General features: G+C 35.3%; 1 protein-coding gene across 1 annotated transcript in view; it reads left to right on the top strand.

Annotated features, from left to right (window-relative positions):
* The window catches only part of LOC131161517 (protein-tyrosine-phosphatase PTP1), a 72,791-nt gene that overhangs the window by 24,192 nt on the left and 26,722 nt on the right, over positions 1 to 21,877 (top strand). The window contains exon 5 of the mRNA XM_058117334.1: positions 3,138 to 3,272. Within this exon, the coding sequence (XP_057973317.1) occupies positions 3,138 to 3,272 (135 nt within the window). The remainder of the gene's footprint in view (positions 1 to 3,137; positions 3,273 to 21,877) is intronic.

Raw genomic sequence — 21,877 nt, 5'->3', positions numbered from 1 at the left:
TCTAATAGTAAATCATTGTTTCCTCTTATTCATTTTGATATTTGGGATACATGTAGAGTCAAGAATATGATTTATTTTGTGTCCTTTGTGGATGATTTCTTGCATGTCACTTGGTCTATTTGTTAAAAGATAGTTTGAAATCTCAATTCTGCAAGGAAATGAAACAAATTTTAGTAGTGATATTTGAAAATTTTTATCTGATAATGCATTTGAATTTGCTCGACTGAAAGGATCATACATAGTACTTAACAAAATAAAGTTGCTGAAGAGAAAATTTACTTGATATAGCATGGTTTATGCTTTTCATATGCATGTTTCCAAAACTCATTGGAATGGTGATTTCTTAAATGGTTATTTTCCCTAATTCCCTTCTTTATCATGCACCAAGAATTTGCTCAGTCTTGTTGTCTTTAGGTGCACATGCTTTGTTCATGTTTCACATAATGGTCAATATAAGTTATGTCTTTATGGTAACTACTGAAGAACTTAGAAAAGGTATTGATGTTATGATACTATCACTCGCACTATATAAGTGCTTATGTCACATTTTTTGAGGGGACACGTTAGTTCTCTTGTGCTCTTCCTTAGTTGTATTTATTTTGAGTCCATTGAAGATTTTGATTCCCTCTTATGTATTGATCCTCCTATTTTAACCTTTAGAGAATAGTTATCCTTGTCTCCCCAATCCATTGGTTTGTAAATGATAGAAATGATTAAGGGTTTGTGAATGTTGAAAATAGGTGCAAACTTCATTACCACGATGTAGCTACCTCTTTTTCTCGCCATTATCTCGATTTCTAAGCTCTGGAGATTTGTATTAACTTGACTTGGATTTGCCAATTGTTCACATACCAAAACTTAGTATGTTTTTGTTCTTCACTTCTAGTTATCATGCGTTCTTTTTCTGTGTCTATTTCCTCTATTTCTACCCCTTCTTCAAATGTTGGAGCTATACTGACCTTAAGTGGAAGCATGCCATGGATGTAAAAATGGATTTCTTGAATATTAGAGGGACATGGGACTTGTGGATCTTCATTCTGGTAAGGAGTTGTTAAGTGTCATTTAATGTATACTATCAAATATCTTTCTATTGGTTTTGTGGAATTGTTTAAAGCTCAATTGGTTCCAAGGCGTACACCCAAACATATGGTATTGATTATTTTGAAACATTCTCTTATGTTACTTGACTAAATAAGGGTCAAGAGGATTAGGAACAAATAGAGAAATTGACGAACCCTAGGAAGATGAGGATATAATGGGCAAAGGATATTCATAAGATCAGGATTTATGCTTATTTGCTCTATTTGCAGACCGGTATACTGAAAAAGAAGTATAAATTTTCAGAACTTAGGAAGATGAGAATAAGAACACCTGTGTTGATTTCATTGTTTCTCTAAATGGCCTGTATAACAATTGATATGAAGAATGCCCTATATAAGGATTTGCAATAAGAGCTATTCTTGGAGCAACTGGTGGAGTTGTTGCTTAGGGGGAGAATGGTTATGTTAGTTGCATAAGGCCACCTATGTTCTTAAGTAGTCTCTTGGTTTGACAAATTTAGTTTGGTGATCTTTGCATTTGGTTCTATCAAGTGCTACTTAGATAATTTGATCTTTCTCTGGAAAAAGGAGATATGTTCTCCTTTTGGTAGTTATTTTGATGATATCGTCATCATTAACAGTGGATGTTGTGGGATTGCAGATGTTGAGTGATGGCTTCAAGAAAAATTCAAATCAAGGACTTGGATACTTTGCATGACTTCTTTGGCATTAAGATTATATGTGCAAGAAAAGGTTGAAAAGTCTCATTGAAAATATACTGTGGTCTTTCTAAATAGTATAAATTAATTGATACTCCTGGGGGATCTGAACATGAAGTTGTGTAGGGATGTTGAATTGGATTTTGAAGCCAAACGTTGGTATAAGTGGTTGGCAAGTTGATTTACTTGATTATCTCTGGACATGACATCAGTTGTAGGAATTGTCAATCAACTTATGGAGAATCCCAAGGAATCATGTTAAGACATTGCTTTTTGGATTCTTCGATATCTCAAGAGCTCTCCAATGTAATAGAAACTATGACATTGTGGGATACTCTTATGTAGATTGGGTTGGCTTTATTGAAGATCAGAAGTCTACCTTTGGATAATGTGCATTTGTGGGAGGTAATCTTATTAGTTGCATGGCAAGAAACATACTGCCGTAGTAAGATCTACTGTCCCAGTAGAATGTCAAGCTATGGCTCTCATTGTTAGTGAGCTTGTGTGGTTGAGGCCTCTTTTCTCAGAGGTGGGCTTCTTGAAATTGGAACCCATAGATATGTTGTGATAATCAAGCTGCCATATATGTTCTAGCAAGCCATTTTGAGTTTAGAGTAAGGTCGTGAGGACTCCATTTGTGAAATTTGCAGATCAATGAAGGCTTTATTTAAACCCATGTCCAATTGTTGTAACAAGGTGAGATTATGTGATATTTATACTGAGGTGGAATGTTAGGGAGGAATATATTATTTTAGTAATTAAGTTCTGTATTTTCTTCGTTGAATAGTGAATTTATTTCTTATTTGTAACGACATTATTACCTTCATCACTTCAAGATTATCTTTGGTGTTGAGATTGAATTTTATGTCTATTAAAGCCATGTGTTAGGACAATTTTTATATTATTGGGAGTCACAAAATTGATTGCGTAACTCTTTTGTTCGATTCTGCATGAATAGAACATTGTAGGCATAATTAATTAGGAATATTATTAAACTTAATTGCATTAAGTTCTCATACGAACCTATATTACATCTGTTGTGTGCTCAACCTAGTGATGCTTAACCCCCAGCTTAAACATAGATGTGATTTATTGCTCCATCATTTGACATCTATGAGGTGATTGATGGTTTTGGCTTCATATCATAATCTATTGTTTATTTTTGTCAAGTGGATTTCAAATGAATTATGATGATCTTGAATACACATAAACAAACACAAGCATGTATGCACATACACAACCACTCGCACATATGCATGTTCACTTATAGTTTGCTGCTATACATGCTATTAATGCATTGAGCCATAACTAATTCTTCTACTTTCTTGTCTCACTCCAGTATATTTGCTTTCTTATTTAAATTGCAATATATGTGCAGATGGTGAAATGTGGGGATTATTTCCAGGCAGAGTATGGCCCTAGAGAATTTGGTAATATCTATATCGTCACTAAATGGATGAGAGGAATTGAAACTTCGTTAATGTTGAGCCATTTGGAGGTGAAGTACAAGGAGGTAAAAATATTGTAAATGTAATGTTCAGAATTAATGCAAAAAAATGGTTTACTGGCTTTATTCAGCGCACAAACAGAAAACAGTGTCAGGCCTAATGGATATCATTCTTGTGATGAAAATAATGAGTGTTTTTAGAAGATCATTCCCTTTGGCATAAAGTGATTAGAAGTAAGCATGGGTTAGGTATGAATGGGTGGGATATCAATGTTAGTAATGTTCATCTGAGAGTCCATGGAGATCTATTTCTCATATTTATCCCTTATTCACTCCTCACGTTAATTTTGTGGTGGGGAGGGGTCTCTGATTCATTTTTGTAGAGATCCGTGGTTGACAAATGATGTTTTATCCACATCTTTTCCTTGTCTCTTTCGATTGAGCTCAGGGCAGGACAGTATGATTTATTTCTTTGTGGTTGCTTCAGTTAGTCCTCTGGTTTCTTGGAACTTTCATTTCAGAAGATCTCTAAATGATAGAGTTGATGAAAATTTCTTCCTTCTTGTCATTATTGAACAACTGTCATCTTTCTTCAGCTTGGGATGCTTGGTATTGGGCTTTGGATCATTCAGGGGTATAGTATATTCTTATAAATCTGTTTTGGAGTTTTGGCCGGTTCCAACTCTTGTTTTCCTCTATACTCATCTACTTGGAAGGCTAAAGCTCCCCAAAAGATTGTCTTCCATTTGGCTGACTATGCTTAATAGAATCATTACTAATAATATGTTGCAAATTAGGAGAGCTTTGAATGCCTCATCTCCAGATGTTTGTGTGCCTTGTTATTTGAATTCTGAAACAGCATCTTATTTGTACTACACTGTGATTTTGCTTGGAGCATCTGGAATAAATTATTTGGTGTGCTTTGAGAATCTTGGGTTTGTCTAGTATTGGTGGAAGGAATGTTGGCTATTTCTTTTGAGGGTTTTGGAAGAAGGAAGGATAGAGCTGCTCTTTGGAAATGCGGTATATTTGCATTGCTGTGGGGGTTATGGTTGGAGCATAATGCATGCATTTTGCCAGGAAAAAAATTGAATTGGCAGCCGGTTTGATAGAAGATTCAATACTTGGCCTTTTTATGGTGCATTGTCTTTGGATGCTTTAAGGGAGTTAGCTTTTTGGAAGTTTGGCGAGAATGGAGGAATCTTTTGCTTTGATATTTCATAGTATTTTTTTTTTAGTTCGTTTTTTCTGGTTTTTTTTTCTAGAATTTTGATAGGAGAAGTCTTATTCTCCTATTTTTAAATTATTCTCTTAGTAATGAAATTTGTTCTTTTGCTATCAAAATAAATAAATAAATAAAATAGTGAGCATGTTTCATTTTTGTAATTAAAGGGGTTCAATAAATGATAATGAAGTGGTTTGTGCAGCAGCAACTTTGTAAGCTACTGCCAGGAAATAAAATAAAATAAAATGTTGGCTATTGCTCTAGGTTGAAAAGTTTTCACATCTAAATTCCATAGACTGAGATGCATAGAATGATTATGCCCCCTAATATAGTCCTTTGATATCTTTTCCCCATCAAAATGTCACAATGCTTGTTTTTCTTTCTTTTTAGTTTCCTCAACCTGTGAAAGTGATAGCTCCACCTGTGCTGCACTTAATTTCTTAACTCTTTTCACACACAGCCTTCGAGAAACTAAGTGGGTAGGGCGAAAAGTCAAAGAAATTGAAAAACATGATTTAAACTTTGGTAAACCAGGAAAGAAAAATATTAGAATTGGTTAGGAATCGTAGAAAAATTACTATAATATAGTATTGTAGATGTTAAAAGAGTAGGAGATAGAATTGTAAAAATCAAGATGGTCTTAGGACAAGAGATAATAAATGTCATTAGTGTGTATGCTCCTCAATTAAGCTTAATAGAAAACTTTAAAAGACAATTTTGGGAAGATATGGATAATTTTGTATAAGGAATCTCAAGGTTTGAGAAAATATTCATTGGGAGGACAATAGATATTATGGGAGAATAAATGGACATGGATGTGGAGATAAAAATGAGTCCAATGATATGATCTTAGACTTCACGATGCCATATGTTCTTAACTTTTTATACAATGAATTCATGCTTTAAGAAAAGGGAACTCTTAATAATCTTTAAGAGTGGACAAAATAAAATTCACATAGATTTTTTCTTAACTAGGAAGGTAGATTGTTTATCATGTAAGGATTGTGCTTCTATCTAGGTGAGAGTTTGACTCCACAACATAGAGTATTAGTGTTGTATGCATGCATAAAAAGCAATGGAAGAGAAATGGTGATATAGATCAATGTAAGAGAACTAGATGCAAAGACTTATTGGAGTAAGATAGCTAGCTCTATTAAAAAATAGTTAAAAAGGCTTTAAGCAACTACAAAGGAAGATTGTCAGCTAATAAACAGGGTTAGTGTTGGGATCAAGACGTCCAAAAAGCTACAAAGACAAACAAGAATGTGGTTTAAGACATGGCAAAAATATAAAAACATAGAAAATTTTGAGAATTATAAGGAGGCAAGAAAAGATGCAAAAAAAAGAAAGCAGTTAGCAAAGCTAACATAGAGCATATAATAATTTATATATTAGACAAGATACAAAAAAGAAAAGAAAAGGGAAGAAGATGTATTTAAAGTGCTCAAGTTAGAGAGAGAAAGAGAAAGGACTTAGTTAATATCAAATGCATAAAAAATGAGGACGATATTATTTTTTTTTAAAGAAGACATAAATGAAAGATAATGAAGTTACCTTAATAAGCTATCTAATGAAAACCAAGTGCAAGGCTTAAACCTAGAATTGGTAAGTGAGTAGAAAGGTAAAAATTTGAGATATCCACAAAATTGGAGTTAATGCTTGAAAAAATGAAAAAAGGGAAATCTATAGGACTAGATAACATCCCAATTGAAGAAATGCCTAGGCAATAATGAAATTATTTGGTTAGCTAATTTATTTAACACAATTATAAGAACTGAGAAAATGCAAATGAATGGAGGAAAAGCACTTTAATGCCTACATACAAAAATAAGGGAGACATTCAATGGAACTTATGAGTCTTGCAGAACTTATGGCATTGTAACAATTATTGTGGAATTAAATTTATGACTCATAAAATGGAACTCTTTGGGAAAGAGTAATTGAACAAAGACTAAGGTTAGGAATGTGGGTTTCAGAAAGTTAGTTTGGTTTTATGCACGGACGATCAACTACAAAAAAGTTTAGGGAAAAAGTCTTGCATATGGTTTAAAAGCCTATTATAGAGTATTTCGGAAGTTCTATGAAGAAAAAAGTACGCAATAGGTATATTAATGTCTTAATATGTATGATAGAGGAATGATTGGTGTTAGTAGAGGTAGAGAGTCTGGGAAATTTCCAATCATAATAGGTGTTCGCCAAGGGTTTGTTTTGAGTCCTTGTCCTTTAACATTAGTGGTGGATGAATTTATTAGGACTATCCAAAATGAGGTTTCATTGTGTGTTGTATGCAGATTATATTGTTTTGATTGATAAAACTAGCAGTGGAGTAGAATTTAAGTTTGAATTACAGAGAGAAGCTTTAGAATCAAGAGGTTTTAAGATGTCAATAAATAAGGTAGAATAAATGAAATGCAATTTTAGTCATGGCTTGAGGAATATTGGAGAAATGATTAAACTTGATGGTAAAAAAATTAATATCACTAGTAGATTTCAATGCCTTGGATCTATTATGCAAGCTGAAGGAGATATTGAAGAAGATGTAATATATAAAGCAGGTTGGGTAAATGGGCGTAATGCGTGATCATGGACCATTTGGTTTGCGGCATAAAAAATATTCTCATCTACGAATCTCATTCAGTCATTCCTGAGAATGAGATGCTTGCCTCTGGGAATACTTTTGTTAGTGTGCGTTGTAAGATTCCTAGGAATGTACAAAGGGTGCCCAGAATGCCCATGTTAGTGCTTGGTAAAACATGGGAATCCTAGATGATCATTATACCCTTGACATGTATATAAACAATACATGAAGAATAATTATATTTTCAACACATAAAACTATGAGAATTATACCTAATTGAATCCATGTCTTCAGACTTTCAACAATCTTAAATTAAATAAATTTACATTTAATAATGTAATTAACCAAAAAGGGGAGCAATATGGTCTTCACATTTTAACCATTATATTATACTATTATAACATAATAATATATATAATAATGTCATGCAATAATACTATAGTATAGGGAAATTGATTTTCAATCAACCAAAATAGAGAGGACAATTTGGTCCTAGAAGGACTCCCATGGGAATGGGATTCCCATACTGTTGAAACTTAACCATGGGGGAGAGTGGGAATCAGATTCCCATGTTTTGTCGAAATCCTTCTTTTCTAGGAATATTATGATGCTCACCACATCAAATTTCGGTACCCAAAAAAATGTGGGAATAAGATGCCATGGGCATCTCATTTCTAGGAATATTGAAAGATGTTGTGAACCAAATGCACCCTTAAATAAAAAGTTCTATAAGATGGCTATAAGGCCAGCTTTGCTATATGCATTAGAATACTGTGCAACTAAGAAACAACACATCCAAATAGCAAAATTCTATGAAATGAGAATGCTAAGGTAAATGAGTGGTATAACTCCAAAAAAAGATAAATTAAAGAATGAACACACTAGTGGTAACTAGTAAGCTAGGCATGGCACCTAAAGAGAAGGGAAGAAATATTATGATTCCCACCCTTGTGGGGTAGATGTTACCTTTTTTTATGGTACACCTTATTTCTCTGTATCGGGTATTAGATACTCTATTTTGAGTCCATCAACAATCCTTCATCCCCCCTTTATGTGTTCATCCATTTGTTCATACCCTTCCTCCCATAGGAAACTTCCACTCTTCACAATCAATTAGTTATTGAGTTGGCGAATGATTAAGGGTTTATGAATGACAAAAAAGATGTGCAAACATCACTACCACCAAGGCTAATTGCCAACTGAAAAAGGTACATGAACTTGTACTTAGTAATCCTTAGTTGCTTATCTGCTCATTATGTTTTAGTTTTCACCTTTCTATTACTACATATTTTTTTTTATGGTCTATTTTGTTTTTTTCTATCCCTTCCTCACATGTTGAAATGCTTGCTAACCTTGTGTGGAAACTTGCAATGGATGTAGAAACAAATGCCTTGACTGCTCGAGGGACATGGGATTTGGTGGATCATCCTACTAGTAAGGAGTTGGTTGGGTGTTGTTGAGTCTTTGATTTGTTGCTTGAGGTTGGTTCTTACGCTGATCAAGTTACTGAGTTTAATTTGTCTTTTTCTCTATTTCATAGTAATTGGAGGGCCAAAATTCCTTATAAAATTAAGGCTTTTATTTGGTTGGTTGTTCTTAATAGAGTTAACACTAACAATCAGTTGTAGATGGGAGGCCTTTTAAGGCTTCCCCAGATGTGTGTTTTTTGTTTTGATTGTTTTGGACCTGTCTCTCATTTGTTTTTGTATTATTCTTTCTCATGGGGGATTTGGAATAGACTATTTGGTGTTAATTGGGGAAATTTGGGTTTCTATTAAGTCGGTGGAGGATATGTTGACTATTTCTTTTTCCGGCTTTGGAAGGAGTAATGACAGATCAGCTCTTTGGAGATATGAGTTGTATGATGTGTTGTGGGGTGTTCAGTTGAAAAGAACTCCTGTACTTTCAAAGGAGAAGCTTCTTGGTCTTTGTTTTGGGATAAGATTCAGTATTTGGCTTCATTATGGGCTGTTAATCAGGTTGCTTCAATGGTTTGACTCTTAACAATGTTTAGCATGATTGGTTTTCTTTTTAGGAAGATTTCATATTCTTCAAACTTGTACATTCTCTCTATTAACATATATATTTATTTTTTTATCAAAATATATAAAGCCACAATGGACCTACAGCTTCTCAAAGCCAATCCCAAACTTGACACACAAGGCAATAAACACATTGCCTTCTTCAAGCGATAATAATGGAGGATCAATTTTCTACCGGTGTCTTCTAGAAAGCTCTCTTTTGGTGTAAGTTGCTTAATCAATTTCTTACTTGAATGAAGAAACACAGTGAACCAGATGATTTGATTTCAGATCTTGTACCTTAGCCAATTATTTTCTGACAGCTCTATCTAATGGCTTTGGGCTGGATTGATTACCAAGGGCGCACCCAATAAATATGATATTTATTATTTTAAAATCTTCTCTCCTGTTGCATAACTAAATTTCATTTGTGTATTGATCTTGTTGGCAATGAATTTTGACTTGCCCTTATAAGAAGATGTGTACATGGAGCACCTCCTGGGTATGTTGCTCACAGCGAGAGTTGTAAGATATGTAAGTTGCAAAAGGGCACTCCTTGAGCCTGGTTTGAGAAATTTAGTATGGTGGTCTCCGCATTGGTTTAATCCAATGCTACTCGAATAATTCAGTCTTGATCACAGAAAGGAGACAGGCATGGTACTTCTGGTAGTTTATGTTGATGATATCGTCATCAATGGCAATGAACGAAAAGATTGCAGATGAGCAAAATTTTCAAGTTATGTACTTAGATACTCTGTATTGCTTTCTTGGTATTGAGATTGTATGGTGGAAAAAAAAGGCTGAACGTATCCCAATGTACCTTGAACTTCTTAAGTGAGAATGGTGTGTCGGAAGCTAGTCCACTTGACGCTCATAGGGATACCAACATGGAGTTGTATAGGGATGTTGTACTCAAACATTGATGTAGGCAGTTGGTTGGTAAGTTGATCTACTTGACTATTACTAGACCTAACATATATAATGTTATTTGTAGGATTCTGCAGCATCTCAATAGCTCTCCCTGATTGATATATAAATGTAGCAGAAACTGGAGAATCATGGGATACACTAATGCATGTTGCGCTGGCTTTGATGAAGATTGATGGTCTACTACTGGATTCTATACATTTGTCAATGGTAATCTTGTTACTTGACATAGCAAGAAACGAACCACTACAGCAGGATCCAATGCTAAAGTAATCTTGTTAGTTGACTTAGTGAGCTTGTGGGATGAAGTCTCGTTTATTCACAAAACCATATATATGTTTCATGATAATCAAGCTGCCATTTATATTGCTAGCAAACCAGCATTTTCATGGGAGGACAAAGCGCATTGATGTTGATTGTCATTTTGTAAAGGATGTTGTGTTGAAGAAGATTGTGAGGACCCCATTTTTCAAATCTATGGATTAGTTGGAATATGTTTTCGTGAAGGATTTGTTTAAATCCATTTTGTCTAGTTATTTTAACAAGCTAGGGTTAGGCGAGAATATGTTATTTTAGTAATTAGGTGGGATGTGTTGGGGGTATTTTCGCTCTGTATGTCCAATTATTATTAATATACAAAGAGAGCATATTTGGAGCTGAATGTGAGCTCTAGGGGACTCTTGAGTGTGTCTTTTCCCTCAAATCTCATCTTCTTTTCTCCCTCTATAACCGTACGTGCTGCATTTTCTTTTTTGAAACTGAAATTTTTTTCAAAATTTGTGACACTTAAAGAGAAATGCTCATATTTTTAACGATCATTCTTTCCGTATTGATTTGATTTGGGACACAATTGCTTATTGTATTTTTGCATCGGTGTGGGTTTTTTCTTTGGACTTTTATTGGTTGTAGTTTCTCTAATCTTTAGTGCGATTGGTCAGTTTTGGTTACTAGTTGCTCTAGTATTTTGTTGGTAAGTGCAGTTAATGTGTGAGCTAGTAAGGGTAATGTGGGCATTGTTATTTACTTGGCATATTTTATAAATAGAGGGAAATACCCATCATTTGTGATTAGGTCTTCCGTTTTACACGAAATTTTAACATGGTATCAGATAATTTTGAGACCTAAACCCTAGTTGCCAAAGCTACCAACAAAGCGAGGCCTAAAACTCTAAATCCACTGCATGTCTACCATGGTAGGAGGATCATCTACACCACAAGAGACCATATACAACTCCAGAAGTCACCAAAAAACATAGCACTAGGTAGAAAATTCTTGGATGTCATTGCCATTTGAGAATCTCATGATCCCCTTCAGATTTTGCAAAACCAATCTCATATACAGCCATAGTACATGCTGATCTATCATGCTATGAAATTTCTTTGCTAGTGGAAGTCTCATGTGCCCTTATGTGTAAGCGCTAGAGAGGTTTTTGAGCTTTGTTTTTGCTATGATTTTTTCCTGTATGCCTTAAATACTTCCATAACCCTTAAATACTTCCATAACCCATTCAACTTATTGATCTTTCCTTTTGTTCAGAGATCCAAACATTTTCATTTGTCCACTCCTAGCACTTTGGTAATAGTTGTTTGATACCATTAGGGTTGTTAGTTTCTTGGGTTTGTGGTAATGTTATGCTAGTTTGTTTGTGACTCATTCGTGGCCATTTTAGTTGTTCACCATGTTCGTGTTGTTCTTATTTTTTTGGCTCTTGACCTTGTTCCTTGTTGGTCTCATTTGTGAGTGTTAGAAGGAGTCCACAAACCTCAAAAATATATTGTTTTTGTGTGCTCCTAATTTGATCTTGTAGTTTAGGTTTTGTGTGTAGGGATGGACTCTAGAAATTACAAAAGTATGTTTCCCTCATTAGTCTTGTTCAACCATTGGTGAATAGTGTACTACAACTATCTCAAAGGAGACAGTTCTTGTTGTATTAGGCATCCTAGTAAGCATCTCACCACATTTGCATCTTTTTCTTGGACAGGCAACCCTACATCTATCGTTTGGTATCTCTGCCGCCAACTTTGGGTTACCAATTCTGCCACCACTAACCATATGACAAGTGTAACCAACTTCTTTTCTACATTCAGTATTCTAAAAATCTACTTGGAGTCATTGTTGCTGATGGTCCACTTATACAGTTATTAAGGAATAGTAAATCCTACTTTGTTAATCTCTCTTTCTTATGTTTTGTACATTCCTAAATTCCCCTTAATCTCATGTCTATCTATAAGATTACAAAGTTGTTAAATTGTTGTTAACCTTCATTCTTGATTCTATTATTATTTAGGATTTGAAGATGACGGAGAGGATTGGCATAGGACGTGAGGCAGGTCAACTTTACTATTTTGAGTCACTTTCTCCTTCTATTGCTTGCAGCTTTGTTGCTGCACCATTTCAAATCCACTTTTGCCTTGGTCATCCTTCATTGGACAAGTTTAAAATAGCTAGTTCCTACTTTGCATTTTGTGTCTCATCTTGAGTGTGTCTTGTTAATTGGGAAAGCACCATCGTGTTCCCATGGCCTCCCGAGTCAATAAACAAGTAGTCAACTCTTTCATGTTAGTCTATTCCAATGTTTGAGGTCCTTGTCATGTTGCGTCAAAGTTAAGGTTTCAACACTTTGTTACTTTTGTAGCTTTGTTGATAACTATTTAATGAAAGATCTTTGAGTTGTTCAATATCTTTTATGCTTTCTACTCTCACATAAGGATTCAGTTTGATGTACAAGTTAGGATACTTTGTAGTGATAATGCTATGGAGCACTTCACTACCCAATATATGACTAACTCTGGTATGACCCATTAGTCATCTTGCACCCAAACTCCACGATAAAATGGAGTGATGCTGTGCTTGCTCTCTCATCATAAAATGTCATCCTTTGTTCTTGGTGGTAAAGTCCTATATTCATTTATCTTTTCAATGACTCCTTTTTCTCACTTTCATCCTGAATATTTGGTTGTGTGTCCTTTGTCCAGTTCTAGTTAAGTCTAGGAATGAATGGATAAGTTGGACCCTCGCGTTATCGAGTAATTTTTTTGGGCTACTCTTGTACTCAAAAGGGATATTGATGTTATAATCGTACTTTACATCGATTCTTTGTATGTCACCTTCTTTGAGTCCATTCCATACTATTTTTATTCCTTGAGTTCTACTGACCTTGATGAGTCCTTTCCTTTGCTTAGCCTTCCAGATCTTAACCTATTATTTTTGCCTAGCCCTCCTGCTTCTTCATAGAGTAGTCCTTATAGTCTCTTGGATCATTTTAATTTGCTGGCGTACACATGGTGACAACTAAGGATGGAGAGCATCTTCGAATTTCTACTTCTACGCCTAGTTCCCTTTAATGATCCTATTTACCGATATGTTGATCTTCCTATTATTGTTCCCAAAGGTAAACTCACATGTGCCCAACATCCAATCTCTATCTTTGTTTGCTATGATTTCTTCTAACCCTCATATTACTATTGTGTTAGTTCTTTGTCTTTTGTTACTCTTCCAAAATCTATCAGCCCTATTGCATTCTGGGTGGAGGATTGTAATGGTGAAGAGATGTGTGCATTATAGGATAATGATACTTGGGAACTTAGACCTAGGAAACATCAACACTCTTAAGAGGCCTAAATGTCAGTATTTGACACGTATCGGACACTGACATGACCCGATACGCGTATGAAACATGTCAAAATTAATTTCAATGTTTTTACTTTTGGACACATCTTGGACGCCCCTAGACACGTCACAACACGACATTACTTTGACATGTTCAAGACACTTTTGCTGCAAAAGCATTAGGTTTTCCTTTGGTTCCTTTATGCAAAACCCCAAAAAAAAAAAAAAAAAAAAAGAACAACAATTGGAGAGGAAGAAGAAGAAGAGGCAAATGTTAGAACTTGAGATTCCTCCTAGATTTGGAGCCCTAGCACAAGATTCTCTTGCTTGTTCGCCTAACCTTCCAACCCGCTTCGCTAAAGACGTTCATTCCCCTTCTAGTTTCAAAACCTGCTACCTAGTTCCTGCTTGGCTTATGTCGAAGCCTCGAAGGCTACTACTCTTCTTGGCATAGTCTTAAATTTCCACGAAATTGTTGAAATTTCCGATTTCTGTCACCCTCGAAATCGAAATGGCATTCGATTTCTGTCTTGTATAATTTCGGTCGAAATCTAAATGAATCATCCGAAATTTATTGAAATCTCGAAATTTTAGCGAAACTTGCCGAAATTTTAACTATACAATAAAATTTCCTTAGAATTCAAATGAGAAATTTAGGAGTGAAGTGAAATTCTATCATTATTTATTTTATTTATTTTGTCAAAACAAAAGATTATTACAAGTGCTTTTGAAATTATATGAAAAAATAAACTTACGGTAACATTTTATTTAACCATTCATGTCTAAATTATCATTATTTGTATAATAAATAATATTTAAATGATTTATGAATTTCATTTGTATTAACTGAATATTTTTAGTGTACATTATCTTAAATATATTTGATACACATACTATTTTACAACTTTTCCACCTCATACAAAACATAGATGCATATAATTTGTAATATATTAGTCCTAAAACTTATATTATTATGTTTGTTAACCATTTTTAAAGCTTCACAAAGAATTTCATGCTTTATTACTGAATTCCGTTACTTTTTCAAATCGAAATCGAAATTGACATTGAAATCAAAATTTCCGTCGAAATTTCCGTACTTTTGGAGCTTCGAAATTTGAGTCGAAATCGAAATTTAAGACCTTGCTTCTTGGTTTGTTCTTGATCATCAGAGAGAGGTGTATGTGTTTTGATGGAAAGGATAAGTGGCGGTGAGGAAGAAAGAGATGGTCTGTGACAGAGGGAAATAAATGGGGTTGAGGAGGGGGTATTTTGGATAAAGCTATGTTAATTTTGACACCGAGGATAAGTGGGGTCAAGGAAGGGGGGATAGACTTTGACGGAGGGAGTAAATGGGGACAAGGAAGGGGTATTTTGGATATAGCCATGTGTGTCTTCTTCTATGGGATTTTGTTTGGATATGGGAGGACGATGAAGGGAGGGAGGGAGGGAGGGAGGGGAGATATAGGTAGGTGTATTTTCTGCGGGATTTTGTTTGGATAAGTGGGGACAAGGGAGGGAGGGAGGGTGGTGTATTTTGGAGATATGGGTGTACGTATTTTCTGCTAGGTTTTGTTTGAATAAATGGGGACAAAAGAGAGTTTGGAGATATAGGTATGTGTGTGTGTGTGTGTGTGTTTTTTTTTTTATGGGATTTTATTTGGATAAGTGGGGATGAGGGAGGGATTGTGTTTTAAAGTGTTTTTTTCTTTCTTTCTTTGGTCTATTTGTTTCGAAGTTTTTAAAACTTTGATGGGTGAACTTATGGTATATAACTGTGCATTAATATTTTATTTGAAATTAAAATTACCTCATTATTTGTCATCTAAAAGAAAAAAATATTCTTATATATTATATGTTAATTAATTAACATATCCCAACTATGTTGCATCCTCATTTTTTCAAAATTGTTGTATTGTTGTGTTGGTATAGTGTTGGTATGGCATGAAAGTCAATCCAGATGGTTCTATGGCTCATTTGTAGGCCTACCTTGTTGCTAATGGATACAATCAGGTGTACAATTCGGACTATTTTGACACATTCTCCTCAGTTGCCAAACTTGCCTTTTGCTCATCTCCTTAGACACTGGGTGTCATTGGTCTTTACATAGATGTGAAGAATGCCTTTTTGCACAGTGATCTTTAGGAGGAGATTGTTTGTTGCTCAAGGGGAGTCACGACTCATGATTATCGTGTTGGCATAAGAAATCCTTGCATGGTTTGGAGGAGTCTTTGAGGGCATGGTTTGGTCGTTTCAATGTTATAAGACTTGAGCTTGGTCTTCACCAGTGTGCAGTAGCCAATTTGTATTTTATCATCATATTTCTTAGGTAGGATTTTGCACATTGTGTATGTGGATGATATTGTGATTACTTGTGATGATGATTGAGGTATCTAGAGCTTGAAGCATTTTTTTAGGACCAAGGATTTAGGGCGATTGAAATACATCTTTGGACAGAAGTATCTAGATTGTATTAGGACTGTCTTGTCACGGAAAAGGTATACCCTAGACCATTAAGATGAAATTGGACTTTGGGGATCCAAACATGTCTATCTACTTATGGATCCTAACAGCAAGTTAGTGCTAGATGTGGGTGATTTGTTGGCTGAACCTCAAAGACATCGTAACAAGTGTTGTGAGCCAATTTTTTGATTCTTAGAGAACAAGTCACTGGGATGCTGCCTTTCGTACCTTGAGATGCTCAAAGGTGAGCTTCTGGAATCATTAAGTAGGAGTATTGGGCCATGGAACACACTACATGTGAGCTTATTTAGCTTAAGAAGATGTTAGAAGAACTTGGATTTCGACATTCTTGGTCTTATGGATTTTATGTGTGTTAATCAATTCAAGATTCATATTGCCTCTGACCCAGTCTTGCTTGAGCAAATAAAACACATCGAAGTTGAATGTCACTTTGTTCAAGAGAAACTTGTGCGAAAGCTCATTACAAGGACTAATGTGAAGTAACTTTCTGATTTACTCACTAAAGCTTTGGGGGATGCTTGAGTTAAATCCATTTGTAATAAGCTAGGAGCATATGATATTTATTTTCCAGCTTGAGGGTGAGTTCTACTGGTTATTGTAGTTAGTAAGTCACTAGGATGCTGTCATTCGTATCCTGAGATACTCAAAGGTGAGCTTCTGGAGTCATTAAGTAGGAGTATTGGGTCATGAAACAAACTACATGTGAGCTTATTTAGCTTAAGAAGATGTTAGAAGAACTTGGATTTCCACATTCTTGGTTTGTGGAGTTTATGTGCGTTAATCAATTTAAGATTCATATTGCCTCCAACCTAGTCTTGCTTGAGCAAATGAAATACATCGAAGTTGATTGTCTCTTCGTTCAAGAGAAACTTGTGCAAAAGCTCATTACAAGGACTGATGTGAAGTAACTTGCTGATTTACTCACTAAAGCTTTGGGGGATGCTTGAGTTAAATCCATTTGTAATAAGCTAGGAGCATATGATATCTATTTTCCAGCTTGAGGGGGAGTTTTATTGGTTATTGTAGTTATTAAATATTACTGTTGTGTGTTATTGTTGGGTTAGTAACCGTGAGTTAACGTATGAGCTAGTAAGGGCAATATTGTCATTTTCATGTACTTGGTATATATTATGAGTGGAGGGAGAGACCTATCACTGTGATTAGGTCTTCCATTTTGCAATGTTTTAACAGTTTTGACATTTAGCGTGATTTGATTTGGTTGGTTGGTTTTCTAAGTTGCTATGGGCTGCATCATCAAATGTTTTGTTGCAGTCGTGGAGGTGGAGAGAGGCATGATTAGGGGTGTACAAAATTACTGAAAAACTGAAAACCAGACTGAAACTGAACTGAAACACTTATTGGTTTGGTCTTTGGGTTGGGTTTCGGTTTTGGTCCAAAACTGAACTGGAAAAATCGAAAACCGAATTAATAAATTATAATTGCATAATTTTATATAATACTGTAATATTTAGAGAACCCATTCAATTCAAGCAGCAGGCTTCTTCTCATCGAAGAACCCGCGCAGTAAGCTTGTGGCTATGGTCTTCAGATCATAGCCATATATCTTTGTTTCAAATGCAGTTGTCGGAGTTTTGCCGAGAAAATGACCAAGTTGTCCTCCAGATGTGGTCGCATCACCACAGTCGCCGCGAAAGCCCTCAAGTTTAGGACTTGGACTATTGGTAAGAGAGAAGACGAATATTTGTTGGGGCGTCCCCTACGAGCCGGTCCCAAGCCCAGGTTAAGGAGCCGGTCTTAATGTCTTAATTTTTTCACACACAACTGGTCCCAAGGTCGGGTTAAGGAGGAGGGTTGCATTAGGTAGCTGACAGCCAACATAAAATTTGTCAGATCACTATGATATGAATCCTTACCGAATATTTGCTGGGGTGTCTCCTACGAGCGACGCGTTGCACTTGAACCACCCGGGTGTAGCGAAAAGTGGGCGAGGGTGGGCTAGGTCGTTGCCCCAAAGCGACACGCCGTGTCAGCGCCCGGGTATGGTGTCAAATATGCGAGGGTTCCTACATCATTCTGGATGTGGGCAGGTAAAGACATTAGTTCAGAAAATTAGGATTAGATTAGCAACTTGGAATATAAGGACACTTATGGGTAAAAGCATGGAAATTGTGGATACAATGATTAGAAGAAGAATTAATATAATTTGTTTTCAAGAAACTAAGTGGGTGGGGGAGAAAGCTAGAGAAATCGATAAATAAGGATTTAAACTTTGGTACACTGGAAAAGAAAAACATAAGAATGGAGTAGGCATTATTATAGACAAAAACTTAAAAGATAGCGTTGTGGATGTAACTAGAGTAAGGGATAGAATTATAAAAATCTATTAGGACAAAAGATAATAAATATCATTAGTGCTTATGCTCCTCAAGTTGGCTTAGCAGAAAATCTTAAGAGACAATTTTGGGAAGATATGTATAGTATTATACAAGGCATACCAGGGACTGAGAAAATATTTATAAGAGGATATCTGAATGGACACATTGGAAGAGATAATAAAAATTATGAGAGGATACATAGAGGATATGTATATGGAGACAAAAATGAGTCTGGGGAGATGATCTTAGTCTTTGCTACGTCATATGATTTTAGTATAATGAATACTTGCTTTAAGAAGAGAGAAGAACACTTAATAACCTTTAAAAAGTGGACAAAATAGAAGTCAAATAGATTTCTTTTTAACTAGGAGGGTAGATCGTTTATCATGCAAAGATTGTAAAGTTATTCCAGGTGAAAGCCTAACCACACAACATAGAGTCTTAGTGTTAGATATATGTATTAAAAAATAGAAGAAAAAGGATAAAATAAGCCAATGTAGGAGAACTAGATGGTGGAACCTAAAAGGAGAAAATATAATAAAATTTAAAGATATAATGATCAAAGATGGGGATTGGACCTTAGAGGATGAGATAGATACAAATACTCTTTGGAATAGATTAGCTAGCTCTATTAAAAAGATAGTAAAAGAGATTTTAGGTGAATCAAGGGGAAAATTCTTGAATAGCAAAGAAAGTTGGTGGTGGGATAAAGATGTACAAAAAGTCTTAAAGACAAAAAAGAATTTGGTATAAAATGTGGCAAAAATGTAGAAACTGAGAAAACTTTGAAAAATATAAGGAGGTAAGAAAAGATGCAAAAAGGGCTGTTAGTGAAGTTAAATATAGATCATTTAATAGTTTGTATGATAGATTAGGTACAAAAGAAGGGGAAAGAGATATATTTAAACTTGCTAAAGCTAGATAAAAGAAGAGCAAAGACTTAGGAAATGTAAAATGTATAAAGTGAGGATGATATTATCTTGGTTAAGGACGAAGATATGAAAGAAAGATAGCGAAGTTACTTTAGTAAGTTGTTTAACGAAAACCAAATAGAAGGCTTAAACTTAGAATTGTCAAATGAGGAAAAGACTAAAAATATAAGATTTATTCGCAAAATTAGAGTTAACGAAGTTAAGTTTGCACTAAAAAAGATGAAAAATGGGAAAGCTATGGGACCAGATAACATCCCAATTTAAGCTTGGAGATGCTTGGGTGATAACGGAATTATATGGTTAACTAATTTATTTAATACAATTGTAAAAACTAAGAAAATGCCTTTAATACCTATATACAAAAATAATGGAGATATTCAAAATTGTAATAACTATCGTGGAATTAAACTTATGAGTCATACGATGAAACTATGAGAAAGGGTAGTTGAACAAAGATTAAGGTTAGAAACGAAAATCTCAGAAAATCAATTTGGTTTTATGCCTGGGAGATCTACCCCATAAGCTATTTATCTTTTAAGAAGATTAATGGAAAAGTTTAGGTAAAAGAAGAGGAATTTGCATATGATATTTATTAACCTTGAGAAAGCATATGATAGGATACCTTGGGAAGTTCTATGGTGGGTTTTAGAAAAAAAAGGGTGTATGTTGTAGGTATACTGATGTCATTAAGGATATGTACGATGGAGTAATGACTAGTGTAAGGACTATAGATGGAGAAACTAGAGAATTTTTAATTATCATAGGTGTACATCAAGGATCTGCTTTGAGTCCTTATCCTTTTACTTTAGTGATGGACCAATTGACTAAGAGTATTCAAAAGGAGGTTCCATGGTGTATGTTGTTTGCAAATGATATTGTATTAATTGACGAAACTAGGGACGGAGTAGAGGTTGAGTTAGAATTATGGAGAGAAGCTTTGGAATCTAGAGGCTTTAGGATAAGTAGAAATAAAACAGAATATATGAAATATAATTTTAGTAATGATAGGAGGAATATTGGAGACAAAGTAAATCTTGATGATGAAGAAATAAATAGCACTTGTAGATTTCGATACCTTGGATCTATTATGCAAGCTAAAGGAGAAATTGAAGATGATGTAATGCATAGAGTTAAAGCAGGTTGGGTAAAATGGAGAAGTGCTTCAAGTGTGCTATGTGATCGTAGAATATCCTTAAAATTGAAAGGGAAGTTTTATAGGACAGCTATAAGACCAGCTATGCTATATGGATCAGAATGTTGGGCAATGAAGAAACATAATATCCAAATAGTAAAAGTTGTCGAGATAAGAATGCTTAGATGAATGAGTGGTATAACATTGAAAGATAAATTAAGGAATGAACATATTCGTGGTAAGTTAGGTGTAGGTCCTATAAAAGATAAGATAAGGGAGGGACGACTCAGATGGTATGGACACTTGCAACGTAGGCCTTATAGTGCACTTGTGAGGAAGAGTGACTTAGTTACTGTGGGGGGCAGTAGAAGGGGTAGGGGTAGACTTTAAATAACTTGGGAGGAGATAGTAAGGATTTAATATCCTTGAATCTATCAAAAGAAATGGTCCATGATCACATAAATTGGCAGAAAAGGATTAATATTGCCGACCCTACTTAGTGGGACTAAGGCTTGGTTTTTTGTTGTTGTTGTTGTTTATCCATGTCAACTCGCACGAAGTTGCAGAGCTTTTGGCTGTCCTCGGTGAACTAATTCTCCGGCAATGCGTGGCCTCCACGCACTCCTCTTCCCCCTTTTTCTTCACTCTGCCGTCCGCAGCTCTCGACACTGCTCTAGGATCTCGAAACACTACCTCTAAATGGCTCACACTTTTCATGCAAAGGAATTAGTTTCCCTTCTTATAAATACCAACTCCACCCCTCCCTCCTCTTCAGCCTCCAGCCTTACAAATTGGGCCCATGTTTTGGGTGTGGGCTAGCCTGCAGGCCCATGGAGCCTAATGGCTAAAAGTTTGTTATAATTTAAAATTTTGAAAACCAATGTTTAACCGAACTGAACCGGAAAACCGGCGGTTTGGTTTTTTATAAACCGAAGGTTTACAGTTCAGTGTCAGTTTGTGAAATTTTAAAATTGAAAATTTCTGTTCAGTGTTCGTTTTTGTTAATAACTGAACCAAATAAAACCGATTGCAGCCCTAGGCATGATATTCACAGACAACACATTGTTAATGTTGGTGGGCCGAAGAGGATTGTTGTTCATGTGGATCTTTACACAGAGGGAAATTGTGGTAGGAAGATTAGGTACACATGGCTGCCCATATCAAGATGATTGTATTCTCATAACTGCTTGAGCAACCAAACTACATTCTCCATATTGCAAGCTGGATATTTAAATGAGCAATGACTGCAGCTCCCTTGGGCCCTTTTAAAATGTGGTGATGGTCTTGCACTAGGGGGGGGGGGGGGGGGTTGAATAGTGCTTTTTGGCTAAGTGTGTATTTTCGAAAACTACTATGATTTGGAACTAGTTTGCAAGTAAAACACAAAGTTTCGATGTATGAATGCTAAATGAGTTAATTGATGCAGCACA

The sequence above is a fragment of the Malania oleifera genome, chromosome 8 (assembly GCF_029873635.1).
Source record: "Malania oleifera isolate guangnan ecotype guangnan chromosome 8, ASM2987363v1, whole genome shotgun sequence".
In the NCBI taxonomy this organism is placed as follows: domain Eukaryota; kingdom Viridiplantae; phylum Streptophyta; class Magnoliopsida; order Santalales; family Ximeniaceae; genus Malania; species Malania oleifera.
Note: the sequence above shows the minus strand (reverse complement) of the source record. Positions and strands in the feature narration are given on the sequence as shown.